Here is a 19,636-nt window from a genome sequence, read left to right on the forward strand (position 1 = left end):
CCAACCATCATTTGCCTTAAGAAACTGTTTCACAATCTGATTCTTCACGGTGTAAAAGCTCTTCATGCTCCTCAGCTTGAGCCTTATTCTCATTTCATTTAGTCTTGTGTCCTTCTGGATTGTCTGAGTTCTAGTCTCGCACTGGGATTTTTGTTTCTTCAGATTCTTATAGGCATTCCCAATTCTCAGTGGCCATTTAAGCAAGATACATTTTATCGTTTTCTTTATAAAACTGTCAGCTCCTTCTGTCTGCTATTTTGACTTTTCTTTCCACTCCCATAATTGTTTAACCTTCAGCCTTGACAGAATGTCACAGAATGTTTCCTTCTCCTCAGCTCTTTAGTAGATATCCATAAACAAAGCAAAACAGTGGTTTTGGCATCTGTACCGGATTTCAGTAAGACACTAATGTGTTCCCCTTCTTGAATGGAATGCCCTTCAGCAATTCTGCTTTCAGGATTGCTCCTTTTGTGGCTCTCTGTTCTGAGCTACCTTTCTTCCCAAAGTAACAATTTCCAGCTTTTCAAGCTAAATCTCTTTTTACACATTTTGATGCTGTGCCTCATGCCTTTACAACACAGTGCAGGCTACAAATTTCAGTAGAGGGACAACTGAACTCCTCTCCAAGATGATGTTCAGTAAGGATGGTGCTGGCACTAGAACTAGATTCTGGTTCCCCGTTTTGCTTTTCCTTCTTGTGTCAATTGAGTTCTTGTCAAAAAACTATTCGTGCTGTGATGCAGAACGTTTCCTGACGAATTTCTGTGTTCGCTAGTGTAGATATAGCAGCAATGGTAGAACCTGCAGAATTCCACAGTAAAGCCTGTGTCAGGCTTGTCCCTCACTCCAGGTATTTTGCCCCCAACTGCCTTTTTTCTGGATGTGCAGCTCATGTCAGAATCAATGCTGATGCCAAGGCTACAGCCTTCAATGCATTGGAGATTCTGGAAATGCGAATAATAACCGTCTTTGTGCAGTGTGATATGAGGGGGTACAAGTTGTCTTATATTATCTGAGAAATCCATGCCTACTGAGGCATGTGTCTGTCCTGTCACTTTATCATATCCTTAGGAACATTTAACCACTGTTTTGCTAACTTCATTCTCACATTTCACCTGTACATTAACTCCCTTCTCCCTTTTAATCTAAGGAATTAATCCAGTATCATAGGATGGTCAAATTGATCAATGCGCTGGTTTTGTGACATACATTGCTAAGGTTTTCTTGGGTGTAAGAGGAGTTTCATATGGCTATATACTTGAAACACTGCGTTTTGTTGCTACTCTGCCATAACTCTTTAATCGCTCTCTTTTCTTGAAGCAGCGAGTGGGGTTATCCACTGACCTTTGAGCTCCAGCTGTTTGGTATTAAGATGTAGCAATGACAGTCAGAGGGCTTGTTTCTAGCTGTGTGTCTATGGGAGGATTTTATAGATTAATGTGTGTAAATGTACATATAAATATATAATTATATTTATGAATATATTTGAGGGGTGTGTATATACCTAGACAGTTATATACATGTGTGTGTCTGTGTCCATACATGGACGTTCGTTACAGTAGCATCATCATCACAAATTAAGTGAAAACTGGCCTACCTGGTGCAAAAGTCATGCTATCCATGTCTGTCCTAGTGTTGCAACCAGCAAAGAGGGAAGATTTTAGGGGAAGAATCCTTTTGCATAGACAGCAAGAGGATGTGAGATGAAGACTGTGTTTTTAAATGATACATTTTCATCTTTTATTTGTCGTTTCGGCAGAAATCTTCACAATAAGTCAAATACAATGGAAATACTTAACATATTTGGAAAAACTACACAGAGCAATGAAGCAAATGAGTTTATACTTTACATCGGCTCTATGTGGATATGTCAGGCTATCAAGTTTTTCCTCTGTGGTGAGGACTATTTTGCTTCTTTCACAACCTCTTCTGCTTTAGAAACAGCAGAAGTAGAGGCTCTGCCTTCAAAAGCGGCTGTGCCCACTTATCGATGTAACTGAAGTCATGTTGAGAAGGTACAGTGGGACATTTATTCCAAATTCCGCAAACTGGTTAAACAGAATGGTTTAGGATTACTGGTGTGTCAACAGCAAAGCTTTCTTAAAGGTGTTTTTCATCTCCCGATGTAATGCATTTACTTAAATGACTTTTTCTTACATTTTAGGAGCAGGCAATACAGGACAAACTTCAAAGTCTGTCACAGAGCTGTGAAAGGTATCAATATAATCTCTTTGGCATAAGAAATGTTTTCTTTCTGGAAGCTGTTTTTCCTCTGTTCACAAGGCCTGGCCTTTGCCGTGGCTGACAGCACAGTAGCAGGAGCTGAGCAGAAGATGGACAGTGTGTGTTTAGGAAGCACGTTGCGCATGTTCTATGTGCAATGTGCCTCTTTTGGCTTCTCCAACCCTTTTAATTCTTTAGCTTGGGTGCTACATCCCAGCCTTGATATATGTACAACAGTTTTCATTTCTGCATGTAACTTCTCTCTTAGTTAAGGTAACTGAAGCAGTACAGTCCCTGGTTTTGATGCCATTGAACCTGTATAAAAACTCCACCTTTATTGGCTATAAAGCTTTGGGGTTAGGATTTTAGTGACCCTGTTCTGTTTTCCTGAACAGATGAGTTAAATTTTATGAACTTTAAAGTTTTCATTCTACTCCACCAAAAAAGTTAGCTTGACACAAGTCAGTGCAACCCCGCAACCTTGAAATGGAACTCCTTTTTCTCAAGGATTTGCTGCTTTTAAATACTGAATGGAAAGTGAAATCTAAATGTTGTGACTGTAGTTTAGTTCTGGTTGTAAATAAGTTTGTCCATCTAGTCTGTTGCAGAAAGACACATCACATTTTCAGCCTTCTATTAAATTCTAACGTGCCTGTTCCAGCGTTGTGTTTGAGAAGCCGCCTGTCGTGACAGCAGCGGCGCAGGGTCCGTGTCAGGACATGTCTCGCAGTCTCAGAGGGAGGTTTCCCTTCTCCAGGTGTATGTGTAACTCAATGCTGAGCTGGGTTGTGCTTTTATAGAGTGGAGAGTAATGGCACCCAAATCGAACGGCTGGCAATGGCAGCAAAGCTGTGATCTGGAGGGTATCCTCTGCGCAAAATGTGTTCACTTTCCGAACATCGAGTTACACATCCGAGGTAGCTGCAAAGGGACTAGAAATAAGCTGCTCTGTGCAACTAGTGCAGGGCAAGAAATAAAAGCCTTATATTTAAGCAAGAGATCTATAGGTTAGACTTAAATTCTTTGAAGCCCGTCTGGCTAAATGCACTCAGAAATAAATTGCCCAGGAATGTTGAGTTCACAGGCGCTTTGTAAGATCAGATTACACGAACCTCTGAGGACTGATTTAGACAGAGCTGATCATACCTTGGGGTAATAAATAGGCCAGATGGCCTTACAGAGTTCCTTCTGACATGGTTTTTATGAACCTCTGAAAATTCCCTGCAAATTACTTGCATGTTGATGTTTTCTGTACATGTCGTATTACAAATAAGGTTGTTAGCAGCTACTGTGTTGGCTGCTAAAAATAACATACTGTTGCTAGCTGGTCATCTGGAAATTTGTGGCATAAAACCTTATTTCTGCTTCTTGAGACCTGCAGAGAGAGCAGAGGCAGCGTCTTAGGGGATGCTGTACTGGAAGCTGAGAAAACTGGACCTTAAAAACGAGGCACTTTTACAGTTGGGAGAGGGACTGTGAGGATCCCTGATGTGCAGGGGTCAGGGGATGTAGTGATGGGACTTTCCCTGTGGTACTGCCAGAAACATAATAAATCATTTCTTATTAGGTGTGATAGCCATAGTACATGCCTAACTTGTAGTTCACTTCAGGTACTGAGCATCTTTTGGTAGCAGGTTTGGTTTGGGCCAAAAGAGTGCACATGTGCACCTTTTTGCAGTCTCTGTTATGTATCTTACCTTTGTGTAACTCCATTGTATGTGGTGGTGGTTTGATTTGGAGGTTTTTTCCCTTTCTCTTACAAAGCTACATGAGTCCAGATGTTGCTTCGGGTAAAGAGATGAGTGACAGCTTTGAAGGAGCAATAGGAAGTGGAAAACAAGAAGGAAAGTCTTCAAAGAAACATAAGAAATCTACCCGCGCTCGCTCGCGCCAGGAGAAGTCCAGCAGACCCAAACTGACCATATTAAATGCAAGTACAGCCGCCTAGCCTGAGGGTAACTTTAGGATTCCTTTGGCTTTGCTGGAAATAACTGCTGTTAATCTTTGCAGGTTTGTAACACGGGGGATAAGATGGTGGAGTGCCAGCTTGAAACACACAATCACAAAATGGTGACTTTTAAGTTTGATCTGGATGGTGATGCACCTGAGGAAATTGCTACTTACATGGTAAGACGGGGTGATGCGGCTGCCCACAGTCTCTTAATGCACCGAGCTGCTTCAATCAGCTTGTTCTCACATGTGCTTGTTGACCAAGCGTTCTCATAGCCGTGAAATGGGACATTAATCAGAACGTTACTGTTTTCCTCTTTATTTCGATGTGGCCTTATAGGTAGAGAATGAATTCATATTGCAGAGTGAGAAAGAGACCTTTATTGAACAAATGAAAGATATTATTGATAAAGCAGAAGATATGCTCAGTGAAGATACAGAAGGAGAACGAAGTTCTGACCAGGGAACAAGTCCCCAGCAAGATACCAATAGACTGGAAATGAATGAGGTAAGAAATGTTAAATAAAGACTTCTACTTTGATTCCTTTTTTTAACAGCCAGTTACTATAAATTAATTTTACATCCTGTGTTGACATACATATAATTTCTTAGCTAGACAAATAATTCTTTTACTCCATTAAGGGTTACAATATGAGCGCTCCTTGGAATGATGCTCCTCTTGCGTTGACACGAGGCAGCTCATTCTGTTCTCTTGGTTCTGTGTTTTTAACAGGAGAAGCGGCAGTCTCAAATGAAGGCACCTGTGTATCAACAAAATGGTAAGTGTGCCTTTGAATGCAAACTTAAGCTCCTAGGCACTTACGTGGAGGTTTGCTGGATTCAGAAAGAAATCAACCAATTACTTGTGGATGGAAATACATGTAGAAATATGGGTATAACGGTGGTCCCTGCTGTTAGCAACCTGGCAGCTCACAGAGCTGACCTGGATAATCCAACATTTGGGGTGTTTAGGGAAGCCCTGAACCACCCGAGCTGATACTCAGCAGTGGAATGGTCAGGCAGGCCCAGGCAAGGACAGTCTCCTCACAACGAGAGCTATGTGTGCAAGAGAAAGCTAAAAGATTGTTTGCAATGGTAGTTTAAGTGACACTTCTCACCCATAAGTTTTTGGCTGCTTCGGTATTATGGGGGGGGATCTTGGCCTTCTGAACACAATTGTATCTTATGGGTTTTACAGGCAAACGGGAAGGGAATTGGCTGTTTATTCTGTGTATAAGCCTATGCTGGAGGGGAAAACAAAACCTCTGCTGGAGGAAGTGGTGTTCCTAAAATCCTGTTACTGCGTGTGGTGCTGTGTGTGCGCTCCATGCTTACAGGGCAGAAGGATGATTTAGAGCTTCTTTTGACAAGTGCAGGAACCGGGTGTTCCTCCAAACTTGACTTTCTGCTCAAAAGGCCTGGTTTATTTTTTGCCTGTAAAGGTCATATAATTTTCTCAGTACACCTTTTTTAACATGACATTTCTACTAATGAATGTTACAAAGTGTGTATAGTTCTGGTTTGCCATTTACATATGCCCAGGCTTTGGGATAAGATGTGGAAGGAAATAATAGCTAGAAAACATCCAACATGGAAAAGACAAGCTGGATAGATTTTACGTAATTAACAAATTTTTCATTTTGAGAAAACTGGCCACAGTACCCTTAGTAAAATCTTCTTGTACGTATTTGTTACCCTTCCAGAAGTATGAACACTTGAAGATAAATTCTCAAAGAACTGATAGTATCTGGCACAATTGGGAGGTATCACTGTCTCCCTTCCAGAAAGGATGAGAATCAAATTAGGAGCTGTTGATTTAATCTTGGTTAATACTGTAGAAGCTCTAGTTTTCTTTCTAAACATGGGAATTAAGACTAGGCTTTGACAGATGATCTGGAATGTATGGAAGCTTTTGTTTACTTTTTTCTTTTCAACTCTAGTTTTGCATACTGGGAAAAGGTGGTTTATTATATGTCCAGTTGTGGAAAACCCTACTACTGATGCACCTGAATTTTCTCCGCCAGTACCTCAGAGTTCGCAGCAGTCTGAAGGTCCAGGTATTTACCAACTTTACAGAAAAGGTGTTTTTCTCTGCAGTTGCAGTGTCATCTCTCTTCTGTTCTCACCTGACTTAGTTGTGATTGTTTCCCTTCATTTAGTCAGAGAAAGAAAATAATTTTGTGAAGTCATGCATTTTAAGTGTGTTTCTGGTATTGAACCGAATTGGGAATGTTTACTTGAGTTTTGGGAGAATCTCGAGATTTTAACTCTGCCTTAATGCTACAAGGTAGCTGAAGTTCTAGTCACTGTTCTAATAATCGGTGTCTTTTAAGTGAAATATTTTTTGCATAATCTACAATTTTAGGTTCTAATTTGACTTATATAACAGTTATTTTCCAATGGGATGCACTAATGGGTTATGGCTGGATGTGGTTATCACGGTAGCTAACCAGGAAGTTTTGTGGTGATGTTCATTCTATGTGGCTCGTAAAAGAGTTAACTTGATGTGTGGTTCTTTTTAGACGTGAAGCAGTTGAATGACCAGCCGGCGAGCTCTGCGGTGACAGACCTGCCTGGTGTCTTAGCTGCCCAGCAGCTTCCCCTACAAGCCAGCGTGTGTGACAGCCCCGCTGGAGTCTCCCTGTCCTTGGCACAAGCTCCTGCTGCGCCGTCCTCAGCCAGAGCGCTGGGCCAGGCGGAGTTCCCCGCTCCGGCACCACCGGGACCTGCTCCAAACCTCCTGGAGCAGGCGGCTGCTAACGGAGCTCAGCTGGAATATTCCCCACAGAAGGCCGCGATGGCCACTCAGCCCGCCGCTCCTGTCCCCCATGCCACTGTGCCAGAGGAGCCTCCCGACGCTCTCCTGGCTCCTCCGCGCCGGCAGCCACCGGCCGATGAGGGCATGTGTCTCCCTGACGTGGAGATTGCCTGCTGCAGCGTGGGGCCGCACACGGCGGCTCCAGCGAAGGCGGCGGAGCTCTGCCCGTTGCCCGTGCTCCCCGACGCCGTGGTGCTGGAGCGGCAGCCCGCGGCACAGGCCCCTCCTCACCTGCCGGAGGTTGGCCCGCACGGCGCGGTGCCGCACGCCTTCCTGAGCCAGGCGTTCCCCGCGGCCGACCCGCTGGCTCTGGCGGGCTCTCGGCTCCAGAGCCCCACGCAGGCGGTGGCAGCCGCGTCCCAGCCGCACGCAGTGCTGCCCCAGGCGCCGCCCGCGGCCCTGGGCATGGCCCTGCTGCAGCCCAGCGCCGCTGAGTCTGACGGAGAGGGGCCGCCCAGGGTGGACTTCGTTGACAACACGATAAAAAGTCTTGATGAGAAATTGCGCAATTTACTCTACCAGGAATACGTTCCTACTTCTTCAGCATCAGCGGGGACTCCAGACGCCTCTGCCCCATTGGAACAGGGTGAGAGCGAATTTAACTTGCCGCCTTTTCCCGAAGATCAGGTTCCCGCGTTGGTGTTGGATTTGAGAGAACCAAGCCATAAAGCCGCAGGTGCCAGCCAGGAGGTGAAAGCTGCTGCTGAGGCTCCCTCGGTGCCACTGGTCCCATCCGAGACCTCCCAGTACCCGACACTGGCCAGTCCAGCCGTGACTCTGCCCTTCACAGCCCCAAATCCAGCCGCTACGGACAGCACTGGGACAGAGCTCAGAACCCAAGAGCCTGTGGTAGGACACTTCTTGCTTCTCTAAACATTTGACACTTCTACTCCTGGGTATCTTTTAGTCTGACTGCTTTCCAGTGTGGAAGTTCTAAATTTTTACTTTATCAGATGCATTCTGACTCATTCTGTTTAAGCACATGGTAGTGAAAGCCAGATTTTTCCTTTGGCTTTAAAAGTGGTGTATCATCTTAATTTGTTCTCCTCTTGTTTATAAAGCAGTCAAGAAACGTGATAATTTTTTTGTAGCTTAAGAATGTATAACACATGAGGGATACAGTCATTCAAGTTCTGATGAAGATCACGTTTCAGTATGATGGTTTTTTTAATGTAAATTAATGGCAGTGGTTATAATGCCTGCCTTCCAAGTCAGTCCGAATAAAATACACACTTCAGGAGCCTTGGATTTGTTGAAGTGCTGCAGCCAAGGGCAGACACTCCCTAGGTAGCAGCTTGCTCAGCTCCCAGTAATGGTTTCTGTTGTCTCCCCCTGAACTCCGCAGAGCAAGACTCCTCTGGGAAGCACCTGAGGAAGGCTGGAGCAGGTGGTCTGGATCAATATTCGCTCCATGTCTCGACTGTGGACCTGTGTTACGTTCTTTCAGATAAAATCCTGAGTTTATTAAATTCAACAGATTTGCATTGCTTTCTGCTAGAAGATCGGTGCATATCTTACTTGAAAAGCAGCATTTTTGGAGATAATTATGTCACCACTAGCCAGGATGAGGCTGTTCACTGTAGTGTCAGCTCTATCAATGGCTTGAAAGATGCTCTGTGTTACAGGAAAGATGGCACTTGAGTAACTCATTAGAGCATATTGTTTATAATGATCAATGACATTCTACAGCGGATCTTGATTAAAGGTGATTTGAATCACTGGATCTCTCCAGTGATTTGAATTTGTCCTGCTAAAATCTGTGCCAGTAAGTAAAGAGAGACCTAGAATTTCTGCAGACTGACATACAGATGAAGAATGTACAGTCTATCTGGAAAAGCAAACCAGAACAAAACCTCAAACTGATGTATATATACGTATATGTGTGTGTGTATATATGTGTGTGTATATATATATATATATATATATATATATATATATAAAATTCAGTGCCTGGTTTTTAGTAACTTAGGCTGCAGTTTCCTCTGAGACACTGCCACTGATATTTTTCTTCCAAGGGAGGAAAAAAAGGAGTTGAAGGAAAAGCAAGAAGGCTACCTCACAGCCACTATAAAATCTAATATTCTACAATAGTGTCAGGGCAGAGAGGGGGTGAGAGGGAAGGAGAAGCCTTTCAACTTTGTGTGTGAGACTGAAATTCTTTCTTTTTTCTTTTTACTGCAAGTTTGAAATGTCAGAGGTGACCGGCATCGGTGCTCAGTCCTCAGAAGCAAGAGGTGGGTCAGCAAGCAGAAAAGGTAATGAATGCTCCTTGCAGTGATGAACGCAGCGATGCGTCTGTACTGTGTGTGGTCCTCTGCCAGAGCGAGGCACTTCTGGTCCTGTTTGTCATATAACTAATATTAAACGTCTCACTTCTGTTAAGCTTCCTAGAAAGAAATGGCCTCACAAGGCAGATTGATTTTAAACCATAGGTATGTAACATACGTCTGTGGTGTAGGTGTAGGGTATTCACGTGGACAGCTACATTCCCAATAATAAATTTCCCGTGCCCTTAAAAAGTCCGAACAGCAAGTCCCTTGGATTTCCTGGGTTTCATAAAAACGTGTTGACAAAAATAACATGATTGAGGGTGGCCCCTCTGGCTGGAAGCCTGTAAGATATTTCAAGGAAGCCCCACACAGAACTAGGAGACAGTCCTTTAGATGCAATGGCACTTTCTATGATACAACATAGGAGGAGCTATCGTAAGACACTGGGTATTTATCACGCTCCATTTACCTGTCTTGTAAGTCATGGGAAGTGTTAAGGTCTGAGGAACCTGTAACTGCTCCTGCTGTGATGGGTGAGGTTCGGGATGGCTTACAATATATATTTTGAGGTCATGGCAAAGCTGGCTACAACAGCTTTGTGCACAGTGTAGATGGTTCTTGCGTGGTGGGTGTAGATTGTGCGGCGCTCTGGGTCAGTGTGCGAGGGGAAAGCTGTGGGCAGCCACTGCATTTGTCTCGCTGCAGACAAAGAGTGTGCAAGTGGAATGTGGCACTGTGTAGTACAATTAATGTATCTTAGATACCATCAAGCAGTGATGTATTTCACCATTTCAGAACTCCAAAATGAGATATTTTAGCCTTATGTTCACTCTGCCATGTGCCATAAGAAAGCAGCTTTCTGAAAAGCTTGTGTTTATTGATTTAACTTCAAAACTAGTGGCCAGTTTGTGAAATAATCTCCTTTTGATTATTGCCACTAGAATTTGGCTTCTTGCATGCTGCTGTGGTCCAAGTGGCCGTCTTTTCAGCAGTGTGCTGTTTAACTTTGCCTCAGGCACTTTTAATTGGTGGTGGTACCTGTCAAATGCAAGGTGTGAAACTCCAGTCCAGCTGTGCTCAACTGCAGCATTTTGTGCATGAATATCTGAGTGCAGTTATTTTTTCAGATATCATGAATACCTTAGTAATGCAGGCCCAATATGCTGTGCAGATATCATTCTTAAATCAGAAGACTCTCCTCAAAAATCTTTCAATTGACTAATGAAATTCTACACTCCTCTTACTTCAATTCCCCAAATCAGTTGACTGAACAGAGTCCCTACCTGCAGATATTTTATATTGTCATCGATATTGCCTTCTGCATTATAGGTCCTGTATTATGAAGACTGGATATTTAAATTATTCTTTAGTGCTACACTTCATCAAACTTCAGTTTTTCACAATAAACACATTGGCTTTTCTTATACTGTAGCATTTCAAACATGAATATGTGTTTTTTTCCAACTTGTATAACAGGTTCAGCTGCAAGCATCGCTTCTGCTCCTGCTGCTACAACAAAAGGCCTCCTTCAGGTAACTGGAAACTTGGAGCAGTTTTATGCTTAATTCTTACAGTTACTTTCAAACTTAATTGCTATTATTTTCTCCAGGTTGCACCTACATCATCAAGCGTAACTAAACAGATGGAAACTTCTAAAAGGAGCGAGAAGGCCGAGACTCTGACTCCGTCTGTAACGCAGATATCTACAGCAGATGGGGTGATAAATAACCTTCAAAGGAATGACTCTCTAGACTCTGGTTCCTATGGAAAACAGGCTGAAACTCATGATAGCGGCACACCAGCCAAAACCATTGGCAGGTTTTCAGTAATCAGCACGCAAGATGAATTAACTTTAGCAGCGCCACACTGCTTGAGGTTCTCGGCACCACCGGACGTCTATCTGGATGTGCTGCCTTCCAGCCCGGACCTGAAGACGGCTGTCCGGCGGGTGCAGACGGCCTCTTCTGTCGATGTCCTCTGTGACCAGGGCTCGAGCGATTCCGCCGATGAGCCTTTCCATCGGCAGCCGGCTGCTGCTGCTCAACTGTCCCCCCCCAGCAGTAGCACGGCCACCGACTTAATTAAAAAAGCAGCTGCTTTTCTGCAAAGATCTGGAAAATCTAGCTCACCAGCACTCGATTCACCGAACGGGCATGGAACAAAAATTCCCACCATCAACATCACATCTTTCCACTCACAGTCGTCGTACATGAGCAGTGACAATGACTCGGAATTTGAAGATGCAGATATGAAGAAAGAATTGCAGAACCTGAGAGAAAAGTATGTTGGGTTTGCAAACAAGGCCAGGGAGGCTTGTGTTAAGATACCTAGACAGTGTCTCTTCGTACAAGGAACAAACATGCCTTTTTCATAGCTGTGATGAGTACACTGGTTCTGGGCAAATGAGGCATCACTAAGATATTCCCCCAAATGTCATACTACACCCTTTTATGCATTACTTTATTTGACAGTTCCATTTAGAAGAAGAATAATTGAATAGTAAGTTTTTTAAACCTCAAAACGTTTCTGCTGCGCTGCCCATTTTCCTTATTGAACAGCTATGTGGCAGCAAGCGGTAGCACACATGATATACGTGATGGTAGGTTCCCATGTGGATGCTATTTAAAGCGGCATAAAATTAATCTGGCTGTCTGCATAGACAGCTGCGATGGCACTCGCATCATGCCCTCTCTGCAAGGCTGGTTTAGGCTGTTAGGGCTACAGGGCAGTTCCCAGACTGGTTTTAGCGTACCTGCGGGTGGATCCTGTCCTGCCCCAACAGATGGGATGAGGGATGAGTTAACTCTGAATGCAGCACGTGCCCTGACCCAGTGGATGAGATCCGGTGTGAGTTAACTCTGGGTATTTCTGCATGGTGATGCAAAGTGAATGACAATCACTCCAGGGGTCCAATTCAGTTATGAATTTACTAAAAACACGTGGTGGAATACAAATTAACAGTCATTAGTGACTTGGCAAAAGTATGTTGTTATATCACAAAACTTACCAACACATTGACAGCAAAAGTCCTTCTAAAAATGGTGGATTGGCAACAATTAGTAACTATAATGCAAAACTTAAGCAGAACTTACAACGATGTTACTTTTATATGTAAAAGAAAAAGGGAAACTAAGATATAAAAGAGAAAGATATCACCACTACACAGGTTATTGGTCCAGTGATGATGCCCTACAGAGGGAGGGTGGTCACATTGAAGACTTCAGTCACACTGTGCAGCATATACACGCCACGCGTGGGGTCATTTTATAACCCTGTTCATTTGCATGTGGGGGATTCATCTCCTCCCTTTGCTCTTCATGCTAAATAGGAAGACTCTTCTGGAAATGGGTCTGAAGTCTTCAAACTAGAGGCAAGTTCACGGTACTGAGCAGAAGTGAGTTGTTTTGCCTGTCAGGGTAGCTGTTGGTTTGTGGTTTCTTCTGATAATTGGTTGTCTGACAGGTTGTTCACATCTATCATTCCAATTATCATCCCAATTAGGCCATGGAGCCTTCACTGATCAAGGTGTCTGACACCACAGCTGAACACAAAACCTTGGGAAAGATAAGACCTCCACAGCCATCTATCTTATCCTCCCAAAGTAACAAAACCTAGATGTTTAAGGCATAACATAATCCTTTGTTCTGCTAAGGATAGGAGGGGTGCTTCAAGGTTGTCCCAGGTGCTGGGAGCATGAAATCTACTTTATAACTAACATAATGATCCATGTGCTAATGGCATTTTTATAAGAGCACTTCTTTTTTTTCCATGTTGAACCCCTTCAAACTGATGTACATACCTTTCTAGAAACTACTGGTTTGAAGAGAGAAACACTGGAATAGTTCAGAGTTCCTGTCAGATCTCATGTCAAAATCAATGGCTTTTATTGAGGATGTTGAAAATCTTTTTAGTTGTTTAGGATTCTGTCTTATAAATGAATATCTGAGAAGTCAGTCACCACATTTGCCAAGTAGATTGTTATAATTTCACTTGCTTTTGGTTGAGCAGTTTATTCTTCTTATAGCCAGAGAGTGGGGGTTTTTTGTTTTAAACAAGTAAATGTGCTGTCAAGATGTGGTGCTTTATCAGACGCATCGCTAGCAGAGTTCTTCATTTCTTTACGTTTAGGCATATGAAAGAAATTGCAGAACTTCAGACTCAGCAGAAGAACGAGATAGAGGCGCTGTACATGCGGTTAGGGAAACCCCTTCCTCCCAACCTGGGCTTCCTTCACTCCGCCCCACCAAGCAGCCGCCGCCGAAGAACCAGCAAAAATAAATTGAAAGGTGGAAAACTGTTAAACCCTCTGGTCCAGCAGCTCAGGAGCGGAACACCAAGCACAAGTAGGTACACGAGGTGCCTTCCGTACACCCACTGTCTGTGTCAGTTGGGGTTCTGCTGTGTAATGGCATGGACTGTGGGAAAGGCACTGGTTTTTCTTGTCTTTAATACGACAGCGCAAGTTTGTGCACTGCAAACTGGTTTGGAACTGCGTTTCCTTTGGGACAGGCTTCTTAGAGCTGCCCAGTGCTGAACCATACATATCTTCTCTGCATCGGTTACAATGCTTGGCAGAGAAACAATATTCCACTTCGATTTGGAATACAGCCCGGTTACATTTTCTTATCCTTTCTCCAAATGCAATTTATTGATGTTTGTATTCACCTCTTAGGTGCTGTTATCCTCTGTTGATTATGTGCTGTATATTGTTGTTGTTTACTTTTTCCTGCATGATGCCGTATAAATAAGATTGGATTAATTTGCTTCCCAGAAGGATGGGCAGTAAAAAATCTGTTATAAAACTGTGATAGATGCTTAGACCATCTGAGGTAGTTTGGGATTTTTCAAACAGCAGTTAACAGTCTTGAGTCATTATCTCTTTGGAAAGTATAAAGGCAAAATTTAACTGGGAGATGTTGGTATACCCAGTACCGATTTCTTCAGCAAAATGTGGAACAGAATATGAAAATCTTTCTTTCAAGCTATTTCATGCCATTCTTTAGAGGAGCAGCAGCACTTCCAGCATTAGCCCTGTATTTCAAACCTGGTAGCCCTTGTTTGCAATGTCACTGCGTTGTAGGTCCACTTTGAATTTCATTGCATCAATCTTCGTTACAGACTGGATTGGAAATTTTTGCTTTTTACTTAAGGATTTCAACTGAGATAGGAAGGGCAAAGCTCATCAGCGGCAAGACGTGCTGTGATCCATCATGAATCTCAGTATTCTTGCCTACAGGACCTGAAGCAACGTTCAGTACTTTACAGCTCTTCAGCTGCTGCTTGGGCATGCAAAGGCTTTTCTGCCTTTCCTTGGGATGAGATATTTGGCTGTAATCCACGGGCCATTCCTCGTCCACTTTGTTCTTGGCTTCTCTTCAGCCATTTTTTTTCTCTGTTCACAAACCCCACATCTCTATCTCCACTCGTGGCTCTTGGCTCATATCAGTGTGCTGCCCTAGTCCAAACAGTTCAAGCTTATTTCTGCATAAATTGTCCCAATTTTCCATTATTGCTTTTCTGTCTAACCTTCAGTTTGAACAGAATTTGCTCTGACTGCTTTTGGGTTCGTGCTTTCTGTTATGCATTTTGTCTGTGTTACTACTTCAGTTTTTTGAGGCACTGTGTAAAGTTCACATTATCTTGGAGAGTCTGTATTCATGCCCGAGTCTCCTTGTCCTTGACCATATAGATGCCTCATTCTCTGGCCTTCCCAGGTCCTTTCTCATAGGCCAAGGGCAGGCAGTTCTGATGCAGTTACTGATGTAATTGTTTCCACTGTTAGATGCTTTTGCTGATAAATCCATGTAACAAATTACTACTAAGTTATTCTAGTGTTAAAGCCTCTTTACCTTAGTTATCCGTGTAGATAGATATATAGCTACAGATATTTATAAATAGATGTGTGTCTATCTATTTCTAGATAACTATAAATGTCTTTGCAGCAACTTTTTATTCCTCTCCATTTGCTTGCTTCCACCTAGCACGTGTGAGAGCAAACCTCCCTGTTCTGCTCAGTCGTTCAGTGCGTTCACACCTCCTACTCAGGCACTTCTGCATCTCTCGCTTGATTTTTGGCAGTGCAACTTGTCCGGTCCCGGCTCCAGCCTTTCTCAGAAATGTAGAAAAGAAACTGTAAAAATCAAACCCACTCTGTAAGCTTCTTGGAGAAGCTGGATCAGCAACAGTATGTGTAGTTTATTTTCTGGTACAGCTGATCAATAAATTCTGATTGTAAACTGCTCTTGGTGGCAAATCAACTGTTATTTTTAAGCACTGGTTTTTCACAGAACCCCAGAATGTCAGGGGCTGGAAGGGCCCTGGAAAGCTCTGGAAAGCTCCAGTGCAATCCCCCCATGGAGCAGGAACACCCAGATGAGGTTACACAGGAAGGTGTCCAGGCGGGGCTTTACTCGGTAGTTTCCTAGCATTTGCCATTGCGTGCATTGTGTTTGCTCTTTCAGGTAATCCTTCAGACTCTAAAGACTCACCCCATAAAGAAACGACTAAAACTCAGCCTGGATCTCCCGAAGCAGCCGCCGTACCGTCCTCTGCCTCGGCCACCTTCGGGAAGGCTGTTCAGACACAGCAGCCGTGCTCCGTCAAAGCCTCTTTGTCTTCTGACATCTGCTCCGGCTTGGGCCCCGACGGAGCCGACGTGAACGCCAGCTCTGGCCAAGGTGATTTTATTCCCGCAGCTGTTCAGCACGTCTTCCAGCACATGCTAAAATTAATTTGCTTCCCTTATGCTTGAACTTCTTAAGAGTGGATTTCACTTCTAGTGGGATAGGAACGTGAAGCTTTGACAATCCAAATTACTGGCTTATCTTTAAAAAAAAAAAATAAAAATCGTTGACGTATTGTCTGAAGAGCAAAAGTTAATCTATCTTACCAAGTATTAAAAGTCAACACTCAAGAAGGCATTCTAGTTTTTTAGATGGAAATACCTTTAATTTTTGCTAGCAGTGGCTTTATACTGATACCTTTTCTGGAGTCTGCTTCACAGATTTTTGAGAAAAAGAAGGAAAACAAAAAATATAAAGGAGGATAGGAGATTGTTTCCTTTGGTTCATTTGGGGCTGTTTTTTAGCTCCTTGATACTGGTAGACCCAGAGTTCCTTGTTCTAAAGTACCAAACCATCTTGAGTGTGAGGACAAAAGATTTAAAAAAACAAAACCAAAAAGCCAAAAGCCACCCAGAGAACCAAGTTATGTTCCCTTTATCTAAGGGGTTAACTTTGTGCATGACTCTGGAGTCCCAGCTAAATGACTGTACATTGGCTGCGTTCCCCAGTCCTGACCTCTGATACTTCTCTGTATTGCACACCTCAGTAGGCTTTGACTGACCTTGTTGCCATGCATATTGGAAGTTATAACGATGATTAAAATACCTTCCTCTCATTGCACATCCTGCCAAACTAATCTACAAAATATCTATCCGTTCTCTTCGGCTGTTATTGCATCCTTTGTGTATGATCAATTAACGTACTCCTCTGTGGCAAAGTTAAAATGGAGATGTGGATGTTTAACTAACAAAGCTGATTTGACTGGTATAGGACATCTGATCACAGCTACTTGTACTTTATAAGTGTCTTTGTTTTCTTCCCTTTATATTCATTTGCAGGCTGGACGGTTTTCCACCAAACGTCTGAGAGAGTGACCTATAAATCTAGTAGCAAACCTCGTACCAGATTCCTCAGTGGACCTGTGTCTTTGTCCATCTGTTTGTATTTGTTCTTTTGTATTTTATCACAGTCCATCTTTCTTTTACCCCCTTTTTCCAATTACATGTTTTATATCTCTAATATGTTTGGCAGGATGCCCCTTTTTCTGAGCCATCTTTTCTTTCTTTTTATCTTTCTTTTAAGTAATCCTCATGAACACACCTTATTTATATTAATTTTTCATATGAAAGCTTTTTTTGCACTGCTTTTGGCTCATGCCTGGGCACCAAAAGCATGTGTGGAAGATCTCATCATTTATTATATAGCCTTATGGTAAATTTTACCCTGGACTTCTCAAAGCTTTTGTACTTTCTGTGATTTGTGTTGAAGTAATTTTATTTGCAATGTGGCAAATATACATGTCTGCTGTCCCGGTTCCAGCGACAACAAAAAGAAATCCATCCTTCTGTAGACGAATGGTCTCTTTCACACATGTTTGGACTATGAAGACATGCATGTAGCAAGCTGATACAATTCTAGAAGGTCACTGAAGGGTATAACTTCCATACAAGGGCTGTATTAACACGATCTACAGTACTGTTTATATCCACTCTGTTTTCTTTAATTTTTCCCCCGCTCTTTGCATGTGGAAATGCTGAGACGATAGTGCTCCAGCTAGTTCTTTCAAAATCTCTTTTCTAGGCGGGCTTTTCCCCGTGCTTTCACTTTAATTACTTTAAGTGAGCAATTTCTGATGTACTCATGAGCAGCAGGAAGATCTGGTTACTCCAAGGGCGAGTACCATCAACTTTTTTTGTGTAAGTTGATCTGGCTGAAGCACTTTACTCAGTTTATTTTCTTCTGACCTTATGTGACCTCAGAGATGAAGTCAATTAGCAGTTCATCAAAGCATAAAGAAGTAAAAGGCAATATCAGATTTTCAGATGATACTTTGAAATGGATTGCTAGAATCCTGTATTTTTTCTTTCAAATGATTGTGCACCTGCTATTTGTACCCTATTTGGATGACTTCTAAAGTAATTGGCAATTCAACCAAATGATATCAAGCTATTTAATTAAAAAATTAAGACTTTTTTTACCCAATCATATATGCTGCTTTTTAGGCAAACAGATTTTGCTTGTACAATAAAGATATGTTGTGCTGAACAGGTACTATAGGCCACTTACATATAACATTAGAAAGGCTAATAATGTTCTTGAGAAAATGTTTGGTTAAGTAACGGTTCATCTGCATTAATATCAGATCTCCCATTGGAGTTCTACGTTGCTCGTCATTATCCAAGTGGTACAGATCAAAGGCACAAGACCACTCAAATACACTCCTCCTAATTTTATGAATAAACAATATTTTAAATAATTATCTTGATATTTTTCTTTTTGTTTTGTTTGAGGTCCCTCAAAGCCCAAGCACTCCGGTTCTTGAAAACGGATATTTACAGCTCAGCATGCTGAATTTATTACCATACAAGTTTTTAATGACTGAAGTCATGAGACCATTTTGCATTCAGGGATTTTTTTGAGAACCTGAGGGGAATTCTCAGATCACAAATTTTCCCGTTTGGTATTATAATGGACACAGAAGTAGTTTTCCTCTGCACATGTAATTCCCAGAAGTAGTTTTATCTCTCTTTCACAGAACTGCTATTTGATAGGATGCAAAAAGACTGGGAGATGGCAATTAAAAACCAGCATATTAAAAATGTTTGGGTGCATGGATATTGTGAATGAAAGCAAGGGAATATGTAAATCCTTTGACTCCTGAAGTCTCCCGATGTTTAAATAACTCGGCACGACTAACGGCTTTCTGTTCTCAGCCCATATGCTCTCTTCTCCGTTTCTAGTGAGCGAGGTGTTTGGAGAGGAGGCTTCTTCACTCCCCCGTTTCTGAGTCAGATGAGAAGATGAACTGAGTTTTGGGCGCTTAACCCTGCCCCTGCCCCATCCCACCTCACCGCTGCTCAGGGGACACAGCTCAGGTTCCAATACTGCCTCTCGCTTCAGTTGCTGAACAGTTCTCCACAGCTGAGTTCCTGGCAGGTTTTGATGGGGATAGGAGGTTCCTGGAGCTTGTTTTCCTGGTGAATCCCACAGGTTGGAAGTGTGTGTGTGGAGGGGTGAAGAAGTAGCTCAAGGCTGGGTGTCAAGGGGATGAACCAGACCGTTTTCAGTGATGCCCAACGCCAGGGTGAGGGGCAATGGGCACAGACTGAAACACAGGAGGTTCCATCTGAACATAAGGAGAAACTTGTTTTCTGGGAGGTGCCAGAGCCTGGCCCAGGCTGCCCAGAGCGGGTGTGGAGTCTCCTTCTCTAAGACATTCAAACCGCCTGGACCCACCTGTGTGATCTGCTCTGTGACCCTGCGTGAGCAGGGGTTGCACTGGGGATCTACAGAGCTCCTGCAACCCAACCAGGCTGGGGTTCTGTGGCTGCGGGTGGCCCAGTCGTTCCCTAGGGACAGCCAGGGGTTCCGTCTAGCTGGTGTCCAGAGCAGCCATGCCCATGGCCTCAGGAAAAACAGCACTAGATGATGCTGGGAACACCAGCCAGTTCCTGCTCCTTCCCCGCCACAGGGCTGTAGTTGACCCAGGGCGCAGGCAGAACCGGCTGCTCAGATGAGGTTACACCAGCTTGCGGCTCGAGCGAGGCGAGCGAGCGCTGGGGACAGATTGCGAGTGAGGGTCAGGGCCGTGG

General features: G+C 43.2%; 1 protein-coding gene across 11 annotated transcripts in view; it reads left to right on the forward strand.

Annotated features, from left to right (window-relative positions):
• WNK2 (WNK lysine deficient protein kinase 2) overlaps positions 1-19,636 on the forward strand; it is a 112,362-nt gene that overhangs the window by 72,797 nt on the left and 19,929 nt on the right. For 6 of the 11 annotated variants that reach the window (XM_065074966.1, XM_065074957.1, XM_065074958.1 and 3 more), the window contains exons 14-26: positions 2,165-2,214; positions 3,988-4,153; positions 4,234-4,350; positions 4,514-4,681; positions 4,907-4,952; positions 6,114-6,230; positions 6,696-7,840; positions 9,174-9,246; positions 10,738-10,793; positions 10,871-11,541; positions 13,390-13,604; positions 15,723-15,938; positions 16,883-16,981. In XM_065074966.1, coding sequence (XP_064931038.1) covers positions 2,165-2,214; positions 3,988-4,153; positions 4,234-4,350; positions 4,514-4,681; positions 4,907-4,952; positions 6,114-6,230; positions 6,696-7,840; positions 9,174-9,246; positions 10,738-10,793; positions 10,871-11,541; positions 13,390-13,604; positions 15,723-15,938; positions 16,883-16,981 — 3,139 coding nt within the window. The remainder of the gene's footprint in view (positions 1-2,164; positions 2,215-3,987; positions 4,154-4,233; positions 4,351-4,513; positions 4,682-4,906; positions 4,953-6,113; positions 6,231-6,695; positions 7,841-9,173; positions 9,247-10,737; positions 10,794-10,870; positions 11,542-13,389; positions 13,605-15,722; positions 15,939-16,882; positions 16,982-19,636) is intronic. The other 5 variants (XM_065074962.1, XM_065074963.1, XM_065074965.1 and 2 more) reach the window with 3 other exon arrangements.

Source organism: Columba livia, chromosome 10, assembly GCF_036013475.1.
Source record: "Columba livia isolate bColLiv1 breed racing homer chromosome 10, bColLiv1.pat.W.v2, whole genome shotgun sequence".
Taxonomy (NCBI): domain Eukaryota; kingdom Metazoa; phylum Chordata; class Aves; order Columbiformes; family Columbidae; genus Columba; species Columba livia.